The 25,599-nt window shown below is 38.8% G+C and overlaps 1 protein-coding gene across 2 annotated transcripts in view; it reads left to right on the plus strand.

Moving 5' to 3' along the window:
* The window catches only part of sspo (SCO-spondin), a 343,053-nt gene that overhangs the window by 143,169 nt on the left and 174,285 nt on the right, over window positions 1–25,599 (plus strand). For both annotated transcript variants that reach the window (XM_062021522.1, XM_062021521.1), the window contains 21 exons: window positions 2,249–2,386; window positions 2,574–2,756; window positions 2,820–2,970; window positions 3,432–3,591; window positions 5,346–5,394; window positions 5,671–5,775; window positions 5,864–5,991; window positions 6,332–6,452; window positions 10,562–10,689; window positions 10,773–10,914; window positions 12,209–12,373; window positions 13,421–13,601; window positions 13,758–13,833; window positions 15,668–15,689; window positions 16,094–16,214; window positions 16,330–16,543; window positions 16,608–16,749; window positions 16,820–16,972; window positions 17,131–17,307; window positions 21,988–22,065; window positions 22,144–22,299. In XM_062021522.1, the coding sequence (XP_061877506.1) occupies window positions 2,249–2,386; window positions 2,574–2,756; window positions 2,820–2,970; window positions 3,432–3,591; window positions 5,346–5,394; window positions 5,671–5,775; window positions 5,864–5,991; window positions 6,332–6,452; window positions 10,562–10,689; window positions 10,773–10,914; window positions 12,209–12,373; window positions 13,421–13,601; window positions 13,758–13,833; window positions 15,668–15,689; window positions 16,094–16,214; window positions 16,330–16,543; window positions 16,608–16,749; window positions 16,820–16,972; window positions 17,131–17,307; window positions 21,988–22,065; window positions 22,144–22,299 (2,790 nt within the window). The remainder of the gene's footprint in view (window positions 1–2,248; window positions 2,387–2,573; window positions 2,757–2,819; window positions 2,971–3,431; window positions 3,592–5,345; window positions 5,395–5,670; window positions 5,776–5,863; window positions 5,992–6,331; window positions 6,453–10,561; window positions 10,690–10,772; window positions 10,915–12,208; window positions 12,374–13,420; window positions 13,602–13,757; window positions 13,834–15,667; window positions 15,690–16,093; window positions 16,215–16,329; window positions 16,544–16,607; window positions 16,750–16,819; window positions 16,973–17,130; window positions 17,308–21,987; window positions 22,066–22,143; window positions 22,300–25,599) is intronic.

Genomic DNA, 25,599 nt, shown 5'->3' on the forward strand with positions numbered 1-25,599 from the left:
CATTTCTCTGCTCTTTTCACTGCTGTTTATGAGGTCAAGCACCGACATTTCCAAATCTGATTATGTGGTTAGCTAGGAGGAAACAGTATAGTCATGTATCTATAGTGTGAGGAGAAAAGGACTGAGCACACAGCCCTGAGAGTCCCCGGTATTGATGTAAAAAGTCCAGCATCCAGTTGTTAGGGGTTCAGGCCATTACTTACAGATTTCATTTGTGGTTCAATAACGGCAAGTATTAATGGAGGGATAGCATTATCTTTCAGCAGCGTTAGCGACTAATCCAAATTTGTATCATTTTGATCTATTCATTTCTGCCTGGTTCTTGCATTTTTAGAAAAGCTAAACAAAGCCGAACAAACATTTTGTTGAAGCCATTGCTTCACGTTCTAGCACTAAAGTCATAGACAGCAGAGCAGTACATAGCTTAAAGCAGAGAGAAAGAAGTAGAGGGCTGGCCGAGAGTTCGTTGCCCGTATACGTGCATCCGGCACACATTGAGGTCAATGTGCTCCCACCAGTAAAAAACACAACGTTCAGATGCATCCAAATTTGCGTGCAAGCTCGCGCTCAAACGCGTGAATTTATGATTTGATTGTTGGTATTGTTTAAAACGGGTATCCAACATTGTAACAACATTTATAAATTAGAAAAGAGGAAATTCATCATGGGTCCCCTTTAAATATTTTCCTATTAATTATCTCTATACTGCTTTTGGCGTTTTAACAACTAAATTGTTTCAGTCTACAATCTTGTCCCTGAGGTCCTTTAACAGCTCTTCAGTCTTGCTTGCTTGCTTTATTGGTCTATATCTTGTTGTATGCATCTCTTTACCATCTACAGTATTTTTTTCATGGTGACTGACATGTGCAAACGTGCAGCAACAAACAAACGCTCCAAACACAGATACGACCCAAAATCAAAAACACAGAAACGTCAAACAAATGCATGACAGAAGTTAGTCAAGCTAACAGGGTGCCAATCTGAGGGATATATTAGGTTTAGTTGTAGTTTGGACCCCAAGATACAGCGAATATATTTACTAAATGGGAAAAAGCACAGAAAACACTGTCTTTAAATGCATTCCCAGTATGTCAGGGAGGAGCAGCCAATGAGTCTGTGCTAAAGGAGAAAAGGAAAAACTAAAGGGCACGGGTAAATACATAATAGCTGGGACTCCACAAAAAAACAGGGAAACAAACTGGCACAAATGGTTGTACTTGTATAGCGCTTTTCTATCTTTTTTTTTAAGGAACTCAAAGCGCTTTGACACTATTTCCACATTCACCCATTCACACACACATTCACAAACTGATGGCGGGAGCTGCCATGCAAGGTGCTAACCAGGACCCATCAGGAGCAAGGGTGAAGTGTCTTGCTCAAGGACACAACGGACGTGACTAGGATGGTAGAAGGTGGGGATTGAACCAGTAACCCTCAGATTGTTGGCACGGCCACTCTCCCAACTTCGCCACGCCATCGCCCCCATGGCATAGTTACGAGGCCAGAATTAAGACAGAAGCTAGTAACCAAAATTCAATAAGAAACTTACTGGCAGGAAGATGATGAGCCAACTTCCAGGTTAAGTAGGGTGTTGATTGGAGATCAGTAGGTGTGATTCGTAGGTCCACCCATTGCGGAAAAATATAATACACAAAAAAAGATCAGAAGCAGCAGAAAACAAGCAACAAAAGATCTGATGGCACGTATAGCGTGGCAGTATCACCCTGTCTTCAAGAATCGCCATCGAGCGGCTTACCTGACTTTTCAGAAAACATACGATAAAAGTCAGACAGAAGAGAGGGATTGAGAAGCAAGGCTTGACAAACTCAAGAACGTACCAATACCATGTACTGGAAGTCACTGCTCCTTCTCTTAACGTCCAGTTTACTACTGACCAGGAAAGCAGGATGACGATCAACCAGCTGAGGAGGAGACACTGTCTGGGGTTTGAGTTCACAAACTACTACTGGCTGCGACTGGGGAAACACAGCTCCCTTTTGCATTTGCATTATGTTGTGTTTTTTTGGTTTTGAATAATTTCTGTCTTTGGACGTTGCTAAGCGTTTGCAGAAATACTGAATATTGAGCACATAAAAGACCCACACCAAAATGGGGGCATGACTTCCATTTCCCCCCCACTTAACTGCATCAACTTGGTCATTGTTTCAAAATGAACAGGTTGGTTTTAATATCAATTTTGTAACTATGAGACTTCCTCACATTTATCACCTGCTTGCTTCCATTCCAGAGCCTTGTCCTGAGGACGGATGTTCCAACACTAGCTGTCCAGCAGGCCTGGTGAGGCACAAGTGTGCTCCCTGCCCACTGTCCTGTGCACACATCAGCAGCGGGACGACCTGTGATTCCAAAGCACCGTGTTTCTCAGGTCACTCCAAGAAGGCATTCGGGAGATAACTTATTTGATGACAAATTTAATTTCATTTAACACAATCTACTGTAATGTGCAAGTGCAACTCAATAAATAGTATGCAGACACAAAATAAACAAATTAAATGAATGTACTTATCCAATATGATTCTAATAGACTTTTATGTGCACCTGTATTTCTGCAGGTTGCTGGTGCCCAGAAGGCCAGGTAATGAGCCACACACAAAAGTGTGTGATACCAGAGGAGTGTGTGTGTGAAGTGGCAGGTGTGCGCTACAGACCAGGCCAGCAGATGAAGATGAACTGTGAGATTTGTGTTTGTGAAAAAGGAAGACCTCAAAGATGCAAACCCAACCCAGACTGCTCTGGTGAGTTCTACAATGTCAAGATCAACATGGATGTCTGAATTTAACATCATGCTTGCACCTTAGTGCACTGTGGATGGTCTTCATGGTCTGAGTGGGGGGAATGTTTGGGACCCTGTGGGGTTCAAAGTGTCCAGTGGTCGTTCCGGAGTCCAAACAACCCCACCAACAATGGAGATGGGAAAACATGTAGAGGAATCTACCGGAAAGCACGTCGGTATGTAGCCTTATTTTTATTAAATCTATTTTGACGTGCCTTTTGATGCTTGCAGTAGAGACGCTTTTTCTGTCAGGCGTAGATTACAGTAAATTGTCATGGCTCCATAATTCATAACCCGCAAAGCAGAGGTGGGTATCCAATTTTTGAGGAACTTAAGTCCTGTGGGAGCCACTGAAGAGTATATTGTACTGATGTTCCTTCAAATCATAATAGTACTGGTCATACAAAATTAAGATTTGTTTTTAATCCATTATTGATAACACCCAATTTAAATCAAAGCTTTCATACAATTTTCAAATGTTTGTTGTATTTACTATGAGTCCTTGATCATCTTACCTTTGACAAGGTTGTTATGTACAAAGTTACAGTTCTTATCAGAAATCGATTTTGCATTTTTGGCAAACATACAATCTTGTCACTCTCGCATGTGTTTTTCTTCCGTATTTGTGTGCCCTCAGATGTCAGACTGAGCCCTGTGATGAGTGCGAGTACCAGGGTCAGTCCCATGCTGTAGGAGACAGGTGGAGGTCCGACTATTGCCACCTGTGTCATTGCCTGCCCAACCTCACGGTGCAGTGCTCTCCCTACTGCCCATATGCTGACACTGGATGCCCACAGGTTGGAAAAGGCTTGTTAATCTGAAAGTCCTCCTGTGTCTAAGAACCGTGTGCTTGTAAACATCCATCCATCCATTTTCTACTGCTTGTCCCTGTCGGGGTGCGGGGGTGTTGGAGCCTATCACAGCTGCATTCGGGCGGAAGGCAGGCTTACACATGGACAACAATATAGAAATATCATAATATCGATAGACGTATCAACAATGTAACAGTATAAGCAACTAGAGGGATGTAACGATTAACGGTATAAATCATAAATTGCGGTAAAACTACATATGGTTAGCAGTACCGGCCGTTTTATATTAAAATGCTAAAAATAAAAAAAACATGCTTGACAACTATGATCATTTCCAACCCGGTTGGTGCTATAGCTTGCTTTCTAGCTTAAATGCCAATAATAATACAAGACACACTAACGTCTTTGTATTGTGTGTCCATTCATTAAATATACTTTTTCAAACTAAAACTTAGTTAAAATATTTCAGTGTTTGTAAAAATATCCATCCATCCACTTTCTACCGTTTGTCCCTTTCGAGGTCACGGGGGTGCTGGAGCCTATCTCAGCTGCATTCGGGCGGAAGGCGGCGTATACCCAGTCGCAACCTCATCGCAGGGCCAACACAGATAGACAGACAACATTCACACTCACATTCAACCTCTATTAAACATGTGAGAGCTCGCGTATATAATTTTTTATTGTTTTACTATTAAAGTTCATTTTAAATTATTTGCATTTTATAAAGCAACTATTTTGACTGTATTTATCCAATGACTATAGAAAAATATCAATATCATCTTTTCACCTAAAATTGCTATGGACAGTCTTTTACAATTGCAAAAATGCAAATTTGACACTAAATTGGAATTATTTTCAATAAATATATGTTCTTTGATCAATTCTAAGTACATTTGTGGTATTAATTATTTTCAAATAAGTAATACATATAGTATGAACAATAAATTGTACTGTATATGTAACATAATCACACATATTTGACTGTGCGGTAATTAGTAGTATAATAAAAACCATCATGATTATTTTACTTTAAATTAAGGCTGTCAAAGAAACGGGATAATAACAAGTTAACACTAAATGTGATTTTTTTATATTATGTGCGATCAATATGGGCGCTCCGGCCGTGTGGAAAAAGGCTGCAGCACAAGTGGGAGCAAACACCGAGCAGGAATGGACAAAAATAAGTGCACAGTGAATGGCTAGCAACAAAGCTCGCAGGTGGCCCAATTGCCAAATGGGTGTCAATACACCTAATTCTGATTTTTTTTTTACTGTCATTGTAGTTTTTAAAGTAAGCCTGTGTCAGAAATGGATACCATGTGTGAGAGAGTATGTTAGTTTGTGTCTAAAATAGTGTGTGTGTCTGTTAAAGAGTGTTTGTGTCCATTTTGTATTAAGTTGTTTGTGATAAATAAAGAATAATGTTTATATAACAGCATTTGCACAATATTTAAAATGATCTGTTCAAAGAACACTTATGATCTATATAATCTATTTCAGATTATTGCAATTAATTATGAGTTAAGGCCAGACAAAATGTGATTAATCAAGATTAAATATTTTAATCCTTTGACAGCTCTACATTAAACACACATGGGTCTCAATTCTTATGGGTGGAAATGTGCTTTCAAATACAGATATAACAACATATAAACCATATACATGTGTTTTTTTATCTTGATTATTCTTTTGTCTGCTAACAATAGCATCCTTAATTGCACTAATGTTTGTTTGTGTAGGGCCACATTCTAGTGCCTGGAGAGGGAGACACATGTTGCTACTGTCAAGGTAAAGTTGGTATTTCGGCTTCTCCTTGTATTTGTTGCTAACACATTGGTACCTCCGTTTTCATTAGTAATCTCTTCGGACAAAAACTGAGATGGTATACAAAAACATGGGCAACAATTTAATCGAAAATTTGATTTTTTTGAAAGTATGGCGTACGAAAACGGGAGTACTACTCCACTGTACATTGAAAAAATAAATATGCATATTGCATACTATGTATAGTATATATTGCTGAACACAGTATTTTCTCCATTAATCTTTAATTATAAACCATAGAAACCAATGAAACTTCTGCAGTGACAATAGTTCCATACACAACAACCTCCAAGCCAGGAGAAGGCATCACCCCTCTCATTCCCACCTACCCACTGCCTCCTGGTGGTCAGTAACTTCTTCACACCATGTAGTTTTTGCAGAATGTTGTACTTGCGTGAATTTCCAATAATTCCATTTTCATCTTATTTTCCAGATGAGTGCTGGTCTCCTTTGGGTGTTCAGTTTCTGCCGCCCTCCAGCTTCCAGGCTTCCTCTCAGCAATCTGGTCACCCCCCTGAGGCAGCTCGCCTCCACGGCTGGGACCCTCACAGTGACCTCCAGGTAATCTACTGTTTAATAGTAACTGAAAAGATGAAAACACCTCTCATAAATACATTTAATAAAACTTGTGCAAGAATCATAAAAACTGATGGTCTTTTCACACATTGTTTATTTAATGAATGTTGGTGTGGCTAGAAATAAAGTTGAAGTAATTCTTTAAATATCACATGTGTTGCTCAACAGTACTCAAATATCTATCTGAAAATACTACACAAAAACACTCGCTGGCGCAAATATGAAATCATGTTCTCTTTGAATGACCTTGTCATTGATTTTTTTTTTGTCACAAACCTTTGACATTAGATGATTCATGGGTATTGTTTATGTGGTTCATTTGTAGGGCTGGAGTCCAGAACCAGAAGAGTACAAAGATCTACCTCAGAGGAACCCTGAGGGTCACAGTGGCAGCATGCAAAGTCCTTATATCCACATTGACCTGCTGAAACAATACAACATCACTGGTACACATTTATATATCAATCAATCAATCAATGTTTATTTATATAGCCCTAAATCACAAGTGTCTCAAAGGGCTGCACAAGCCACAACGACATCCTTGGTACATATATTGCATGTATATATATATATATATAACATTCATACAACAATATAATACCCCCAAATGGCAAATAATGGGTGCACCTTCTTATAAAAAGCCTTACAGATGCCTGTTTGATATTCTAATCCAGGGTGTCCAAACCTTTTTGATTGAGGGCCACATACTGAAGAAACAAAGGATACAGCGGCCATTTTGATTTTAATAGATAGAATAGGCCTATATAGATTTTTTAAAAGAAAAAGCTTTTTTGTTATTTGTGTCCACGTTTTTGTAGTTACATTACACCTTTTTGCTCTTTTATTCCACTTTTCATGTTTTCTTAGTAGTATTTCAATAATGTGCCATAGGCCGTTAAAAAAATTAGCTGTGGGCCGCAAATGGCCTCTGGGTCACTTGTTCTAACATCTACAATATATCTCATCATCTTTTCCTTCAACCAGAATGAAAAGTCACATATATTGGTCGTTCAAAGACAGGATTTGCATCTAGGCATCAGTTAGCTACTTGATGCCATTGTTGGGTCCGTTTTTCCAGAATCGCGTATAAAACAAGTATGGCCGACTCGGTTTCAGACTATCTCCTAATTCAGACCTGGGCAAAATACGGCCCACGGGACACATGCAGCCCATTAAGATTTTCAATCTGGCCTACCGGACGTTCTACATAATTTTTTTTTAGACCTTTAACATCAAAACTGTAGCCGTTATTATGATTTGCAGTGCTATTTTTAAATTACCGTAAATTTTGAACTATAGAAAGTACTTCATTGGTTGAAATCTGCGCTTTTGAGTGTTATACAAGTTATTACGGCAATCTACGTCACAGCAGCTCAGACGAGGAACAAAGCAAAGTGGGTCGGGTTTGTTTTCAGAGCAGCCATCCCCAAATGCATGTGTCAGGAACAGATGCGGAAGCAAATTTTTACACCAAATTTCTGCATAAAAGTGATAATATATCATATTGTAGGTGTTTATTACCCTTTGCATTCGTATTTTACTGTTTGTTACATTTTTGTTGTGTTTTGCTTGATTGTAAAAGATGTCTATCGAGGAGGCGGTCTGAGAAGTAAAAGAGGAGCCATGTTCATATGTTGTTGATATTCAGTGTTTTATTGTTCATAGTTAATAATGTAAATCCCACTTTCTTTATTTTAATGTACATTTTGGGTGTCCCATTCAGTAAAAAACTGTAAAATTCCATTCTGTTTTTTTCACGTAATCTGTCATAACTTTTTTAGAATTCTATCGGACATTGTGACTTTTGGTATTAGTGTTCCTGACAAAAAGGGACCCAAACACACATACTGTACAACAGATCTTTACAGCTAAATGTGTACATATAATTCATACACACATACACATTAGCCTCTCAGACACTTTTTTTCTCTCAATGGGGCCCCAGAGTTAAAATATTTGCCCAGCTCTGTCCTAAATGATTGTTTAAAAGGCACTCACATGACAAAGGGGGCACCATGTTTGCTTCCAACTTTGAGCTGGCCACAGCTGGCGCTTTGCGTACACTGCAATTCCTCATTCGACTTCTGTTTTAATTGAAGAGGGTTTATTTGCCATGTAAACATGCATATCCATACATAGTTGACATACTGTTTTTTTTGTTATTGATATGTTTTATTAACAGTTATGATTACAAACATACAAGCAAATCAACAGTCAATTAGTTATGGATTGTAAATGGCAAAAATCAAGTACGAAAATATATAGATATATTATAACTATACAACTATCTAAAAACTTATCCATCCATTTTCTATCGCTTGTCCCTTTCGGGGTTGTGGGGGGCTGGAGCCTATACCAGCTGGGCTCGAGTAGAAGGGAAGGTAAACCCTGGTTAAGTCGCCAGTTTATCGCAGAGCCAACAAAGATAGACAGACAATGTTAGACTTTACTACACTAACATTCACCCACTGGAGCAAAATTAGTGTTGCCAATCAGCTTATCCCCAACTCCCACCCAACGCCCAGGATTGCATATGTATATGTATATGTATATGTACAGTACAGGCAAACGTTTGGACACACCTTCTCATTCAATGCGTTTTCTTTATTCTCAAGACTATTTACATTGCAGATTGTCACTAAAGGCATCAAAACTATGAATGAACACATGTGGAGTTATGTACAGTACTTAACAAAAAAGGGTGAAATAACTGAAAACAACGTTTTATATTGTAGTTTCTTCAAAATAGCCACCCTTTGCTCTGATTACTGCTTTGCACACTCTTGGCATTCTCTCGATGAGCTTCAAGAGGTAGTCACCTGAAATGGTTTTCACTTCACTGAGTTTTGATGCCTTCAGTGACAATCTACAAGGTAAATAGTTTTGAAAATAAAGAAAACGCATTGAAATGAGAAGATGTGTCCAAACTTTTTGCTTGTGCTGTACATATATATATATATATATATATATATATATATATATATATATATATATATATATATATATATATATATATATATATATATATATATATATATATATATTAGGGCTGCAACTAACGATTAATTTGATAATCGATTAATCTGTCGATTATTACTTCGATTAATCGATTGATAATCGGATAAAGGAGACAAACTACATTTCTATCCTTTCCAGTATTTTATTGAAAAAAACAAGCATACTGGCACCATGTTGTGGACATTGGGGGTGCAGCATACACCAATAATAACACAGAAATGTAACTCATCAGATATTGTACACGTTTCTGTTGTGAATAATAAAGGATTCATTTTAGGCTGCCTCTTTATAATAGCATGAAATATTCCAGCACCTTCATAACGTTTAGTTATACTAAAGCGTCACTCAAATCTAAATAGATTTATATAGCTTTATCGGCCCGGCTACATTGATCCATTATGAAACCAACCTGAGATATTTCTGTCCGTTACGTTTATTTCGAAATTGGTAACCGTGCGTTTTCTCTCTCAAAACGGAGTCAAATGTGCCGTAGACACATTATCAGCCCCGCGTTGCAACAAAGGCATAACGTTAACGTTACTCACAAAAAAGCTGAACTCATGAATGCTTGTTGCCACTATGGACTTAAAAAGTTATGTACTGTGAGTTCTTCCCTTCATCCATGGCTCCAACATGTTTCTTCTTCAGGTGCTCCTGAAGCAATGTTGTACTTCCGTGCCCTTTTGCAGGAAACGGTCTTCTTTTGACGACTTAGGTCGTACACTTTTCTCCATTGAAGCAATAACCTCAAGATGTTTCTCCGCTAAACTATCGGTAGTGTTTTCCTGCGCCATTTTTCAAATGTTTCCAGCAAAGGAGACGGCGTCGTCACGTGAGCTGCACATGACCACATCATTGGCTAGCTTACGCCACCTCATGAGACGTAGCCTCAGAGCCGCCCTGGCGCTGTTTTGTACTGTTTTTGTACTTATTTTGATTATTGTTTCTCAGCTGTTTATAAATGTTGCAGTTTATAAATAAAGGTTTATAAAACAAAAAAAAACAACAACAAAAAAATTACCAAAAATTTTTTTTTTTAAATAAAAAAAAGCCTCCGCGCATGCGCATAGCATAGTTCCAACGAATCGATGGCTAAATTAATCGGCAACTATTTTGATAATCGATTTTAATCGATTTAATCGATTAGTTGTTGCAGCCCTAATATATATATATATATATATATATATATATATATATATATATATATATATATATATATATATATATATATATATATATATATATATATATATATATATATATATATATATATATATATATATACATGTATGTATATATATATGTATATATATGTATATATATATATATATATATATGTATATATATATATATATATATATATATATATATATATATATATATATATATATATATATATATATATATATATATATATATATATATATATATATGTGTGTGTGTGTGTGTGATCTGCTGTACTTCACTTGCATATGAATTTTTACATTTTATTAACCACATCTATGATAGTTAAATCGCCTTCTGTTTTTTTCTGCAGGTGTCCTCACGCAGGGCGGTGGAGTGTTTGGAACATACGTGTCTAGTTTCTACCTCCAGTTCAGCCAAGATGGAAGACAGTGGTACACTTACAAAGAGCTTGTCACGGACGCCTGGCCCAGAGCTAAGGTTTGACACTCGTGTTTAACGAGTACGATTTTTTTATTTAAAATTACAGTATGTTGCCAGCATCCCTGCTATCGTCCCCGCAGGTCTTTCATGGTAACTACAACGATGGAGGCGTTGCTGAGATCAGACTGGACAGGATGGTGTCGGCTCAGTTTGTCCGCCTGCTGCCACACGACTTCAATAATGGAATTTATCTTCGTCTTGAGATTATGGGATGTGAAGATGGTTAGTATCTTAGGGGGGCTTTTTTCCTGTTTTTATGCGGAAATATACATAGATATATACCACATAAATACATAATAATGCAGGGGTGTCCAAGAATGTGAATAAAGAATGCGAGGCTACTTTATTATACAAGTTCATTATGTTTTATTGTATTTTATATTAATCACTTAAAACTACTCTAGTGTAGATCAAGATATGCTAAGCCAGGGGTGTGCTAATTGTGGACATTTCTTACGCTTGGCATTTTTTGGAATTGTAATAAGTCATTTTTAACAAGACATATGATTAGATATTACAGTACACTAACAGCAATTGTTGTTCACCTTTACCACAAAAGTTAAGATGTTGATGTTTTTTTCAGATAGCTTAGCTCACTTTTTGACAATCTTTTAAAGAGTCTAGAAAAGCACTCTATTATTATGTTTACGTATCTATTATTATTATTTTTATTTTTTATTTTTTTTGACATGAGTTACTTTGAAAAAGTAATCTGAATACTGATTACTCCTTTAAAAACATACTTTGCTGATTACCTTGTATTAAAAGTAACTAGGTTATATTACACATTGCTTTATTAGTTACATTTTGTCACCAGCAGAGTGTACAACAAACCTTGATATTATTACATTTCAAAATAATGGTTATATTTTCAGTGAGCTATGCCCATCCCTCTCTTTCCTCCATAGTTTGTTTGGGCTGTGTTGCTTTCTTCTTAAGATGTATTACATCGTAGGTGCAATACATGTTTTTGCTAAAGAAAATGACAAAAATAATAACGCAGAGTGACTTGGGTAAGTAACTAAAAGATTATTTGTTAACAAAAGAAAGTGGTCATATTAGAGCAGTGGTTTCCAAAGTGTGGCTCACTGTTATTGCCCACAACACATTCTACAGACAAAATAAACACATAAGTTAGAACATAACGTAAAAAAACAAAAAAAGGGACCTGAAAACCAAAATGGCCGACAACCTGTGCATCATACTAGATTTGGTCTTTGATCATGATGAAAATGTGTACACATTTTTTGCAAGATATATGTTTTTGAGTGTGCTGAAGCGAGCAAGTCAGAACAGTTCTGGACATCACAAAGCAGTATATGTCCCGGGCCCCCCTGGATAGTTAACAAGTTATAATGTCAATGTTTGGTGGGGCCTCCTAGTGGCCATGGGGCAGTTAGCAGATGCGTTTGTCCGCATATCCAGTAGGAACACCTGTAGAAGTAAGAGACAGTAGGAAAAGAAGGACTTTGCCTTGGACTACCTAAATACTTGAGTCTGTTCCTTTCTCTTTTAGGTCACTACTGGCCAACCTTACCTTCACCAAGTGTCTTGCCAGTAGGTGGCTGCGGAGAAAAAGAGCTCCAGTGTAAAAATGGTGGCTGTGTGCCAGCAGGCCCTTCAGGAGTCATCTGTGACGGCGTCGACGATTGTGGTGACGGATCAGATGAGATGTACTGTGGTGAGATTTTCTACTCTTTACCTCGCTTGATGCGACTGCGACTCTTATGCGTTTAGCAATGTACGCATGAACATGATCTTATACACACCACCCCATTATGCTAACCAACTCATTAAGTTTAGTTTTTTTCCTATTGCTAAAAACTACTCGCTTAAGTCGATGTCAACATTCATGGTCAACCACTTATATTGACATAAATAGTGAGGCTCGAGGAGGTCATTTCAATGAAAAATGTTCAGTTCACGTTGACATTGTTAACTTCATCCTTTTTGTTTGGCAGCAACATAACTACTGTCTCATTACACAACATCAAAAACCCTGCTCAGTGGAAAGTAACCTTCAAAATAAAAGTCTGGCAGTGGATTCTCCCACAGCATAACATAATGCATCCATTTATTTATGTTTTTAATACAACACCAGAAGAAGACAAATGTGTGCAGTAGGGAAGGGATTCATATGGCTCCATTTGGATCTTGCATGAGAATAAGGTGGGGGGTTAATCATCTTACAATGCAGTCTGCTGAAAATGATAACAATTGCCTCACTACATACCAACTGACACTGTGGTCAAAGTTGGAATTGCCACAAAACACATTTTAATACAGCAAACTCTCTACTGCCGTCAGGCAACTAAAGTGGGTAGTGCATCCCCTAATTTGTCACGTTTCATGTGTCAGGTAAACTGCGACGAATGGGGCCATATGAATCTCCTTCCCACACTGTAAGAGAACTTTGGCATTGTAGCCAAAACGTACAACTAGCACAGCAGCTGAATTAGATAAGCATATACAATGGAATATGAAAACACATGAAGAATGTAAATAAAGATATGCATAAATGGTAAAAAAAATAAATATGTCAACAAACAAAAATGCTTTATCGTAATCCATTCTCCTCATCTCTCTGACGAAAAACCCAAATGTCCAAGCGATGAATTATTTGAGTTTTGATTTGGTTATATCAATCACCACTTACAGGAGGCACGTGGACAAAGAGTGGTTCCACAGTGGATGACTTTTATTCAGCATGCATTTGACCTGATTGCAGGCACACAACCTTACCCAACTCCCAGCAGTCCTTACAGATGCCCCAGCAGTCAGTACACATGCCTCCCACCAGGGGGCTGCATTGATCCAGGAAAACTTTGTGATGGCACTCCCCACTGTCCCCAAGGAGATGACGAAACTGGCTGTCATCTGCATGAAAACATCACCACCCAGTCTGACAGGTGAGGGCATCATTAAAGTAAATTCACCTTCAGTATGAAAGTGTGCTGATGTACTGTACAAGTATATTCATACATATACAATATACGAGTATTAATACATGTACTGTACATTATAAAGTGTATTCATACATTAATCTATATATGCTATATGTTCAGACCACACACACCCACTCCAGCCCCCATTAGGACTCCTTCCAGGCCTACTGTTACGCGTTCTTCATTAACACCTACAGTAAGTATTCTTACCAAAATGTAATATTTTGTGTTACCTGCTCACGATACATACAATATGTATATTGCATCATATGTGTCATATTCCTGAAAAAAATGTAGTAGGGTATTAATGTAATATTTAAAGGGTTGTGAAGTGCTTTAATCTCAGATAAAGTGTGTGTAACAGTTTATTTCATAATAAATACCCATCAATTTGGTAGAAAAATAATTCCTTTAGTAAAGCAATCATTTTGAATTTGCATGTATTTATGTAAATATATACTGTTTAGCAAAACACATGTTTCGAATATGTCTGTATTTATTTAACTTTTACAAGCACTTAATATGTACAAGAGTTATGTTTGAATTATTGAACGTATTCAATATAGACTCAAATGGACAATGACGGATGTTTGCATAAACAAAACATTTCCTGCAGTTAAGTCTATCTGTCTCTCTACTGTTGATTTATGTCAATTCAATTCATAAATGAAAGAAATGAAAAAATATACAACAATGTTTCATTAAATAATTTGTTTAATAGTTTATTAATAAATCAATACATTGAATTGATTTTAACAAATTATTACAACAAAACATGGATCAGATATACATATAGCTATAAATTATACAGTACAACTTTAATTAAAAACTAAAAAAATAGTGGTTTGATATTATAAAACATATATCAATTAATCAAAGTTGAATTATATAGCCCTTAATCACAAGTTGTGGTTAGAGTGTCCGCCCTGAGATCGGTAGGTCGTGAGTTCAAACCCCGCCCGAGTCATACCAAAGACTATAAAAATGGGACCCATTACCTCCCTGCTTGACACTCAGCATCAAGGGTTGGAATTGGGGGTTAAATCACCAAAAATGATTCCGGGCGCGGCCACCGCTGCTGCTCACTGCTCCCCTCACCTGCCAGGGGGTGATCAAGGATGATGGGTCAAATGCAGGGAATCATTTCGCCACACCTAGTGTGTGTGTGACAATCATGGGTACTTTAACTTAAGTGTCTCAAAGGGCTGCACAAGCCACAACGACATCCTCGGCTCAGATCCCACATCAGGGCAAGAAAAAACTCAACCCAGTGGGATACAATGAGAAACCTTGGAGGGGACCGCATATATGGGGACGCCCCCGCCCCCCGGGCAACCAGTGCAATGGATGTCGAATGGATCTAGTTAATAGTGTGAGAGTCCAGTCCATAGTGGGGCCAGCAGGGGATCATCTTGAGTGGAGACAAGTCATCAGCGCAGAGACATCCCCAACTGATGCACAGATGAGTGGTCCACCCTGGGTCCCGACTTTGAACAGCTAGCGCGTCATCTGTGGTCACCTAATAACCTCTCCACGCAGGAGAGGGGGGCAGATAAAAAAAGAGACGGCAGATCAACTGGTCTAAAAGGAGAGTCTATTTAAAGGCTAGCGTATAAAATGAGCTTGAAGGTGGGACTTAAATGCTTCTACTGAGGTAGCATCTCTAACTGTTACCGGGAGGGCATTCTAGAGTACTGTAGCCCGAATAGAAAAAGCTCTATAGCCCGCAGGCTTTTTTTGGGCTCTGGGAATCACTAATAAGCCGGAGTTCTTAGAATGCAGATTTCTTGCCGGGACATATGGTACAATACAATCAGCAAGATAGGATAGAGCTAGACCATTCAGTATTTTTTACGTAAGTAGTAAAGCCTTAAAGCCTCATCTTAAGTGCACAGGAAGCCAGTGCAGGTGAGCCAGTATAGGCGTAATATACTGTATCAATGAGTATTTATCTGTATTTTAATTTTAATTTATGCATCTGTTTATTCAGACTTGAGGATTACACTTAATATTTTCCAATGCATTTACAGGATGGTGGGCCAGGATACCGTGGTAAGTTTTTTTAAATTTGTTGTTATAAATAAATAAATAAATGGGTTATACTTGTGAAGCGCATTTTCAAGGTACTCAAAGCGCTTTGACAGTATTTCCACATTCACCCATTCACACACCCATTCACACACTGATGGCGGGAGCTGCCATGCAAGGCGCTAACCAGCACCCATCAGGAGCAAGGGTGAAGTGTCTTGCCAAAGGACACAACGGACGTGACGAGGTTGGTAGAAGTTCGGGATTGAACCCCAGTAACCAGCAACCCTCCGATTGCTGGCACAACAACTCTACCAACTTCGCCACGCCGTCCATTAGTTATATGTTTCAACCTCCAGTGTTTAAGCTTGTTGTATTGTACAGTATATCCAGTATCAAGTATGTCATATCAGTGACATTATGCACAGGAATCTGCTCCTCTGCACTTGGACTGGAGGATGGAAGCATTCGTTATGGCCAGCTAAGCTCGTCCTCACATCGTGGGAACAATCCTGCTGACGCGGGTCGCTTGAATATCATTCCCAATATGTGAGTGCTATGTATCTATATTAAAATTTAGTATTGTCAGCATGCTTCATACATGTGCTGTACTTGATTGAAATGCAATAAATGAAAGGCAATAAATCATATTTGGTGTTTGCAGTCAGGTTATGGAGCCTGGATGGAGCCCCTTACCAACAGACCCCCAACCGTACTTTCAGGTTGATTTCCAGGAGCCCACGTGGGTGTCAGGGGTCGTGACCCAAGGTAGCGAGCGCATGTGGGGTTACCTCACCAAGTACAGACTCGCCTTTGCCTTGCACAGCAGCCTCTTTAGCAACTACACTCAGGATGGCAAACCTACTAGTCCTGCTAAGGTATTTCAATCCAAAATGTACACAACATTTATTTGGTCACATTTTTATTCAACTATTTGTTCAGGTGTTTGAGGTGCGCATGGTAGGTAGGAAACCGGTGACTCGTTGGCTCAGCAGGCTGGTCAGGGCCCGCTACCTACGAATCATACCAGTGGAGTTCAGACACACCTTTTACCTGCGTGCTGAGATCCTCGGATGCAGAGGAGGTGAACGAAAGTTGTTGCTTATTTTTCCTTTTCTTCCTTCATCTTTTCTGACACAACTTTTATGACGTAGATGAGCTGGTGACCCCCAGCAGTTTTACGCTGACACGGCAACACTGTAAGCCCGGGCAGTTTGCCTGCCAGCACAGTGAACAATGTGTTCCTATTTCTGTACTGTGTGACGGACGACTGGATTGCAAAGATCACTCTGATGAGATGAATTGTGGTGAGATTTGTTGCATATGTTTAAGTATTGTAAGTCTTATCTGTCAATGTAGTGTTTCCGGATATAACTGATAAGATAAGCAGCATATATAAAAATGGACAATACAAGTTGGTGAGAATTCATAGTCCCTTCTTCTTCATCTTTTTCATTCCATGCAGGATCTCCAGGCTTACAGAATCAGACCAGTTTCCCAGGGAGACCAGGTTTCCACAGTGACAGTCCAACAGGTGCTCCAGGTGTCTATACCACCAAGTCACTAGGTGGTTTGCCAGGTGTGGCTACATCTGGGGTCACACGGCAGCCTGGACTATGGAAAACCAGCGCTTCAAACACCGGTAAAAAAGAAGTCTGTTTGCTCCCTTATAAACATTTTACCTATACTAAGCTCATGTCCACAAGACATTTCAAAAACCACATCTTCACCAACAGAAAACACATTTTCAAATCGTCATTCCACAGCCAAATGACATTTAAATTCTTCACCTCAAGAATTGTCTGAGAGTAAAGAGTTGTTAGTTACTCTTGAATGTTACTGACAATTAACAATTGTAAGACCGAAAGGAACAAAACCCATTTGTTTTTGTGAAATCTGTGATGGGTTTTTTGTCTGGACCCCAGGATGCAGAGATAGCGATCAAAGTGCAAGTAAGAGGCCTCTTTATTAGGAACAGTGCAGGAAGAACAAAAGCAAAGATGGCCAAACAGACTTAGGAAATATAAAGCAAAGCAAAACAAAGGTCCAGAAGACAGGGCTGCCATAAGAAGCATCCTGATTGGCAACCAGCAACAGATGAGGAAGTCAGCGCTCAGACCAGAGGAGTGGTGGCAAACAGGAAGTTAAATAAAAAATAAAAACGCTGGACAGGAAATAGTACAAAATACAGAAAAGTAATAACGTTTTTTTATATATAAATTGGGACTATATACACTATATTGCCAAAAGTATTTGGCCACCTGCCTTGACTCACATATGAACTTGAAATGCCATCCCATTCCTAACCCATAGGGTTCAATATGATGTTGGTTCACCTTTTGCAGCTATTACAGCTTCAACTCTGCTGGGAAGGCTGTCCACAAGGTTGCGGAGTGTGTTTATAGGAATTTTCGACCATTCTTCCAAAAGCGCATTGTTGAGGTCACACACTGATGTTGGTCGAGGCCTGGCTCTCAGTCTCCGTTCTAATTCATCCCAAAGGTGTTCTATCGGGTTCAGGTCAGGACTCTGTGCAGGCCAGTCATGTTCATCCACACCAGACTCTGTCATCCATGTCTTTATGGACCTTGCTTTGTGCACTGGTGCACAGTTATGTTGAAAGAGGAAGGGGCCCGCTCCAAACTGTTCCCACAAGGTTGGGAGTATGGAATTGTCCAAAATGTTTTGGTATCCTGGATCATTCAAAGTTCCTTTCACTGGAGCTAAGGGTCCAAGCCCAACTCCTGAAAAACAACCCACACCATAATTCCTTCTCCACCAAATTTCACACTCGGCACAATGCAGTCCGAAATGTACAGTTCTCCTGGGAACCACCAAACCCAGACTCGTCCATCAGATTGCCAGATGGAAAAGCGTGATTCATCACTCCAGGGAATGAGTCTGCTCTAGAGTCCAGTGGTTACGTGCTTTACACCACTGCATCCGACGCTTTGCATTGGACTTGGTGATGTATGGCTTAGATGGAGCTGCTCGGCAATGGAAACCCATTCCATGAAGCTCTCTGTGTACTGTACGTGGGCTAATTGGAAGGTCACATGAAGTTTGGAGCTCTGTAGCAACTGATTGTGCAGAAAGTCGGCGACTTCTTTGCACTATGCGCTTCAGCATCCACTAACCCCTCTCTGTAAGTTTACGTGGCCTACCACTTGGTGGCTGAGTTGCTGTTGTTCCCAAACTCTTCCATTTTCTTATAATAAAGCCGACAGTTGACTTTGGAAGATTTGGGAGAGAGGAAATTTCACGACTGGATTTGTTGCACAGGTGGCATCCTATGAGAGTTCCACGCTGGAAATCACTGAGCTCCTGAGAGCGGCCCTTTCTTTCACAAATGTTTGTAGAAAAAGTCCCCATGCCTAAGCGCTTGATTTTTTACACCTGTGGCCAAGTTATTAGGACACCTGATTCTGATTATTTGGATGGGTGGCCAAATACTTTTGGCAATATAGTTGTAAGTATAATTCTAATTCTGATAATTGATTGAAAATGGTTAAGTATTGTATGGGACCCAGGATGACATAGGCAGAGTTGGCAAAAAAAAAGATGTCTAGATTTAAAACATATAGCAAAAACATATTTGATCGTTAAAAATACAAAACAGGTATGAACTGGCGACATGGACCTAAAAACTACCTAAAAATGAAAAGGAAATGCAAGACAAAAAAGTGTGGCTGGAGCTGAGCAACAAGAACAGCAGGAATACAAGGTCTCCAAGTCAGCAATATTTAATACAATAAGCGCAATACAATAGAGCTAGTTTGACAAAAAGGAAAATTTACACAGCAGATCTCCTCTCAGACATTGCGGTCGAAATCAGGTGGAGAACTACTGGTAGCTCATGCAGTTGCTATTTGCGGGGGTTGCGGTCAAAGACCCCCATCGAAAAGCAAAAATAGTGCGAATTGTTATGTTACCACATGTTGCCTGTCAGTGTTACCCCGAGATGCAGAGACAGCGTGCAATGTGCAGGTAAAGGGTACTTTTATTAGGGACAAATTAGGGAACAAAATGTGGTGAAAAAACGAGTCAAAAATATGGCTAACTGTAACGTAGGTAATGTAGGAAAGAACCAACGCTGTCACGAAGCATAAGTCAAGTACCAATGATTGTCACACACACACTAGGTGTGGCGAAATTATTCTCTGCATGTGACCCATCACCATTGATCACCCCCTGGGAGGTGAGGGGAGCAGTGGGCAGCAGCGGTGGCCACGCCCGGGAATAATTTTTGGTGATTTAACCGCCAATTCCAACCCTTGATGCTGAGTGCCAAGCAGGGAGGTAATGGGTCCCATTTTTATAGTCTTTGGTATGACTCGGGCGGGGTTTGAACTCACAACCTACCGATCTCAGGGCGGACACTCTAGGCCAAAAAGCTGATTGTAGGTGTCTTTTTACCCTTTGTGGTCATATTTCGCTGTTTGTTGCATTTGTGTTGCGTTTTGCTTGATTGTAGAAGTTGTCAATCGAGGAGGTGTTCCCGGAAGTAAAAGAGGAGTGACGTTCATGTGTTGTTAATATTCAGTGTTTTATCGTTCATAGTTAATATTGCAAATCCCAAAAAAAAAAACATTTCTGTTTTTTGAGGTAGTCTAAATGACGTTTTAGCATTCTATCAGACATTATTTTGAGTTTAGTGTTCCTGAAAAAAGGGACCCAATCACACATACTGCACAGCAGATTTGTACAGCTAAATGTGTGTATATATATCAGTGGTTCTTAACCTGGGTTCGATCGAACCCTAGGGGTTCGGTGAGTCGGCCTCAGGGGTTCGGCGGAGGTCAAAACACACCCGACTCATCGTGTAAATACAAACTTCTCCATATCGGCGTATTACGGATACGACAGCAGCTGACTGGTTTGCAGGTGTGTAATTTGTTGTGAGTTTATGCACTGTGTGGGTTTTGTTGTTTGAACAAGGTGATGTTCATGCATGGTTAATTTTATGCACCAGTAAAAAAACATGGTAACACTTTAGTATGGGGAACATATTCACCATTAATTAGTTGCTTATTAACATGCAAATTAGTAAGATATTGGCTCTTAACTAGTCATTATTAAGTACTTATTAAGGCCTTATTCGGCATGGTCTTATTACAACCCTAACCCTCTAACCCTGACCCTAACCCTAACCAAATAACTCTAAATTAAGTCTTTATTACTTAGAATATGTTCCCCTAGTGTCCAAAAAACTCTAAATTAAGTCTTTGTTACTTAGAATATGTTCCACATACTAAAGTGTTACCAAAAACATATAACTTTGTCTTGAATTTGAAAAAAAAAAAAAAAAATGTATTTTTCCCTAAAGAAGGGTTCGGTGAATGCGCATATGAAACTGGTGGGGTTCGGTACCTCCAACAAGGTTAAAAACCACTGATATATATATATATATATATATATATATATATATATATATATATATATATATATATATATATATATATATATATATATATATATATATATATATATATATATATATATATACACACACACACACACACAGACACATTTTCTCTCTCACTTTGGCCCCCGAGTCAAAATAATTGCCCATGTCTGCTGCTGTAACTTGAGTTGAAGTGGCAGGAAATTGACCCACACAGGAAGAGGAAACAAGGAAATAAGAGCACTGGAACAGAAATAATACAAAATACAGGAAAATAATAAACATAATCCTCATCTGTCATAAGCGATTATGACACAGAAACACCAATAACAAGCATTAAAGTGCTTGATTTTGATAATGCTCATATACCTATTTAGGTTATTAAAGACATTTTGAATTCAATTTGTATACATTAAGAAACAATGAGAGGCATACAGTACACAGTATCATTAATATTAGTAGTAGTATTGTACTTACTAACCGTGTACTTACACAACATCATGTCTTGCCAAAGCATCTTCCTGCTGGAGAATGTTGAGTGAATTAACTTGTGAGACGGTGCCCACTCTGCTGATTTTGTCCTTGCAGATAGTGCCATCAAATTACCCTGAAAGAAAACAAATATTTCACAAGTTAAAGCAGAGAAAAGAAATCCGTAAATGTGGATGGGGGCATATACAGAACCTTGAATAGGTGAAGAGCTTGTGTACTAGACTGTGGAAATAATAACTGAAGGAGGACAAGGAAAGAACACAGTGATCACACTTCTTGGCTTTTACAAATTGTATCGAACACAAAGGCGCCTTCCTGCTGCGGCCTCCGGGCTTAAAAACCTGATTATTTGGAAAGGTTTAGGTTTTCTTGTTTTTCATGGCCAGATGAAGACTTCTGATAAAAAAACATAGAATTTTCCTTCAGGATGGACTACTGGCCAACCTGCACTGCACGTCACGCCGTCCTTCCAGCCTGGAGGTCCTGGCTTACAAACATCAAGGGGTAAGCAAACAATGTTGCTAATTTTGGATTCAAAAGCCATCATTCTTCTTTGTCACGAGATACATCTCTAATTTCCAGCCCAGTGGATCATCACAAGCGCTCAGGATGGAGGCTCGCCCAGAGTGTTTTGTGTAGCAGGACAATTTGCATGCCGCTCATTTGGCTGTGTGGACTCGGCTCAGGTGTGCGACGGAAGGCAGGACTGTTTGGACGGGTCCGATGAAGAGCGCTGTGGTACGCATTAATATCCTGTCAGGGAAATATTTACTATGAAATTACTTCAGTCAACTGTATCTTGTTCCTATAGATAAAGGTGTTTAGCTTAAAATTGCTACAAAAAAGCCTGATGTGAGGCTAAATGCTAATGAGATACTCAATACATTTCACTGTTTTAATTATTTTGAATGTATAGCTTCCTGAGAAGCAGTGTGCTCTGCAGTGGACATTTGGTGTATTTCTTTTGTCAGAGTTAAATATTTCAGAATAGTCCCATTATGGCAAACAGCACACTCAATATCATTATGTCCAATTGCAGAGCCAGAAATCTCGCATGAACAAACGTGATCTAACAAAATCGAAGAAGAAACAGCAACCATCAGAAAAACAGGCAATGTAGGAGAGGACATAAGAGAAGAGAGAATGATGATGATCTTTAGGACCATTTTTCAAATAAAAATCATAAACTAAAAAAGAAATAACAAAAACAATGTTTTTGACGTTTTAACATGGACTTTATAACCTAGTGTGGTGAGTATGCTGTCAACAAATTAGCTACAATGTTTTTTTTTTGCGTACTTTATTTACCGTATTTTCCGGACTATAGAGAGCACTGGGATATAAGCCGCACCTACTAAATCTTTGGGGAAAAAATATTGTACATACTGTATATTAGCCGTACCGGATAAGCCGCAGATATATAGGTTGCAAAATTTGTTATTTACACAGAAAGACTCTATAAATGTCTATTTAACGGTGCCTGTAACACATCAGTAAAATGGCTGATCAAACAAAACAGAAGTCATCGTCATGGACCCTCTAGCTGTGGAAGCTCGCTCTCCAATCAGCTAAACAGACTCAATAACTCCACGGTGACATTTTGGTGAATTTACTGAGGAATTTGTGAAACTGAAACAATACAAAAAGAATGCCATTGTAAGTTAATAATACTAACACAGACACTCGTAAATGTGTTAGCATATTTTCTAATGCTAACCGCTCTAGCGTCATTACATTACGATAGCACGTACAGATATTCATGAAAACACTCCTACAGACATTACACATGGGACAGTTTACTAAGTATAAACAATTTTAGTTATACTGTAAAACTTGCAAGCGTCGCTTGGGGGTGATGAATGAAGAATCCATACGAGTAGAACCGCTATGGACGGCTAGAAGACTGAACGACACTTCGGTTGAAAAAAAAAGCACTGCTAGTAAGTGAAAGGACACTACTGCACCTGCAGTGAGCAAATTCATCCAAAAGATAGCCCCATAGCACAAACAATAAAACCCCTTCTCAAATTATTTTGCTTGATGTTTTTAAAGAAACATTTTTACCATAGCCGCCAACAAAGAAAAATCCGCACTAACATAAAATTTTCATATTAAGGTGCGGGCCGCAAAATGACGTCTTGCGGGCCGCGTGTCTGAGACCCCTGCTCCATAGCAACGCTGCTGTAACTTTCACTCATTGAGAAATGTTTCTCTGCTTGCATCAAGCCCGGTCGATGTCCCGCCCCCGAGAGCCATATACCCCAGTCGTTATATCTCATGAAGTCTGCCGCAAGTTTTATATGAATGGCGCTTGACAGCGTCATACTTGCCAACCCTCCCGATTTTTCCGGGAGACTCCCGAATTTCAGGGCAACCATTCTCTCGAATGTCTTTACCCAAACAACAATATTAAGGGCGTGCCGTAATGTCACTGCCTTTAGCGCCCTCTACAACCTGTACAAACAGCGTGCCAGCCCAGTCACATGTTGTATTTGGCTTCTGTACACACACGTAAGTGACTGCAAGACATACTTGGTCAACAGCCACACAGGTCACACTGAGGGTGGCCATATAAACAAGTTTAACATTGTTACAAATATGCGCCACACTGTGAACCCACACCAAACAAGAATGACAAACACATTTCGGGAGAACATCCGCACCGTAACATAACACAACAGAACAAATACCCAGAATCCCATGCAGCCCTAACTCTTCCAGGCTGCAATATACACCCCCGCTACCACCAAACCCCGCCCCCCCAACCCTGCGCCCCCACACATCAACCAATCCCCCCCCCCCCCCCCTCCGTGCGTCGGTTCAGGTGGGCGCCACCTGAACAGTTTTTTCCCCTCGGCCATCAGGCACATGAACAATAACAAGATCTGATAGTTCAGTTACAGCCCTTTTTATTACCTATTCTGTGTTATGTGTTTTATAATGCACGATTGCACCAAGAAATATTCCTAGTTTGTGAACCCGTTCTCAAACAATGGCAATAAAAACTAATCTGATTCTGATTCTGATTCTGATATATATATATATATATATATATATATATATATATATATATATATATATATATATATATATATATATATATATATATATATATATATATATATATATATATATATATATATATATATATATATATATATATATTAGGGCTGCAACAACTATATATATATATATATATATATATATATATATTAGGGCTGCAACAACTAATCGATTAAATAGATTAAAATCGATTATAAAAATAGTTGGCGATGAATTTAGTCATCGATTCGTTGGATCCATGCTATGCGCATGCGCATAGGCAATTTATTTTATTTTTATTTTTTAATTTTTATTTTTTATTTTTTAATAAACCTTTATTTATAAACTGCAACATGTACAAATAGCTGAGAAACAATAATCAAAATAAGTATGGTGCCAGTATGCTGTTTTTTTTTCAATAAAATACTGGAAAGGATAGAAATGTAGTTTGTCTCGAAGTAATAATTGACAGATTAATCGATTATCAAATTAATCGTTAGTTGCGGCCCTAATATATATATATATACAGGCCAAAAGTTTGGACACACCTCATTCAATGTGTTTTCTTTATTTTCATGACTATTTTCATTGTAAATTGTCACTGAAGGCATCAACACTATGAATGAACACGTGGAGTTATGCACTTAACAAAAAAGGTGAAATAACTGAAAACATGTTTTATATTCTAGTTTCTTCAAAATAGCCACCCTTTGCTCTGATTACTTTTTTGCACACTCTTGGCATTCTCTCGATGAGCTTCAGGAGGTAGTCACCTGAAATGGTTTTCACTTCACAGGTGTGCTTGAAGCTCATCGAAAGAATGCCAAGAGTGTGCAAAAATGTAATCAGAGCAAAGGGTGGCTATTTTGGATATACATAATAATAAATAATTTTAAGGAGTGAAGTTGTCCCAATGATTGGCTCCAAAACGGGTCAAGGCCGACAATCGTAGTTCACTTCAGGTGAAGTGGTACAGACAATAGACAATTAAGAAGC

The sequence above is a fragment of the Entelurus aequoreus genome, linkage group LG15 (genome assembly GCF_033978785.1).
Source record: "Entelurus aequoreus isolate RoL-2023_Sb linkage group LG15, RoL_Eaeq_v1.1, whole genome shotgun sequence".
NCBI lineage: Eukaryota > Metazoa > Chordata > Actinopteri > Syngnathiformes > Syngnathidae > Entelurus > Entelurus aequoreus.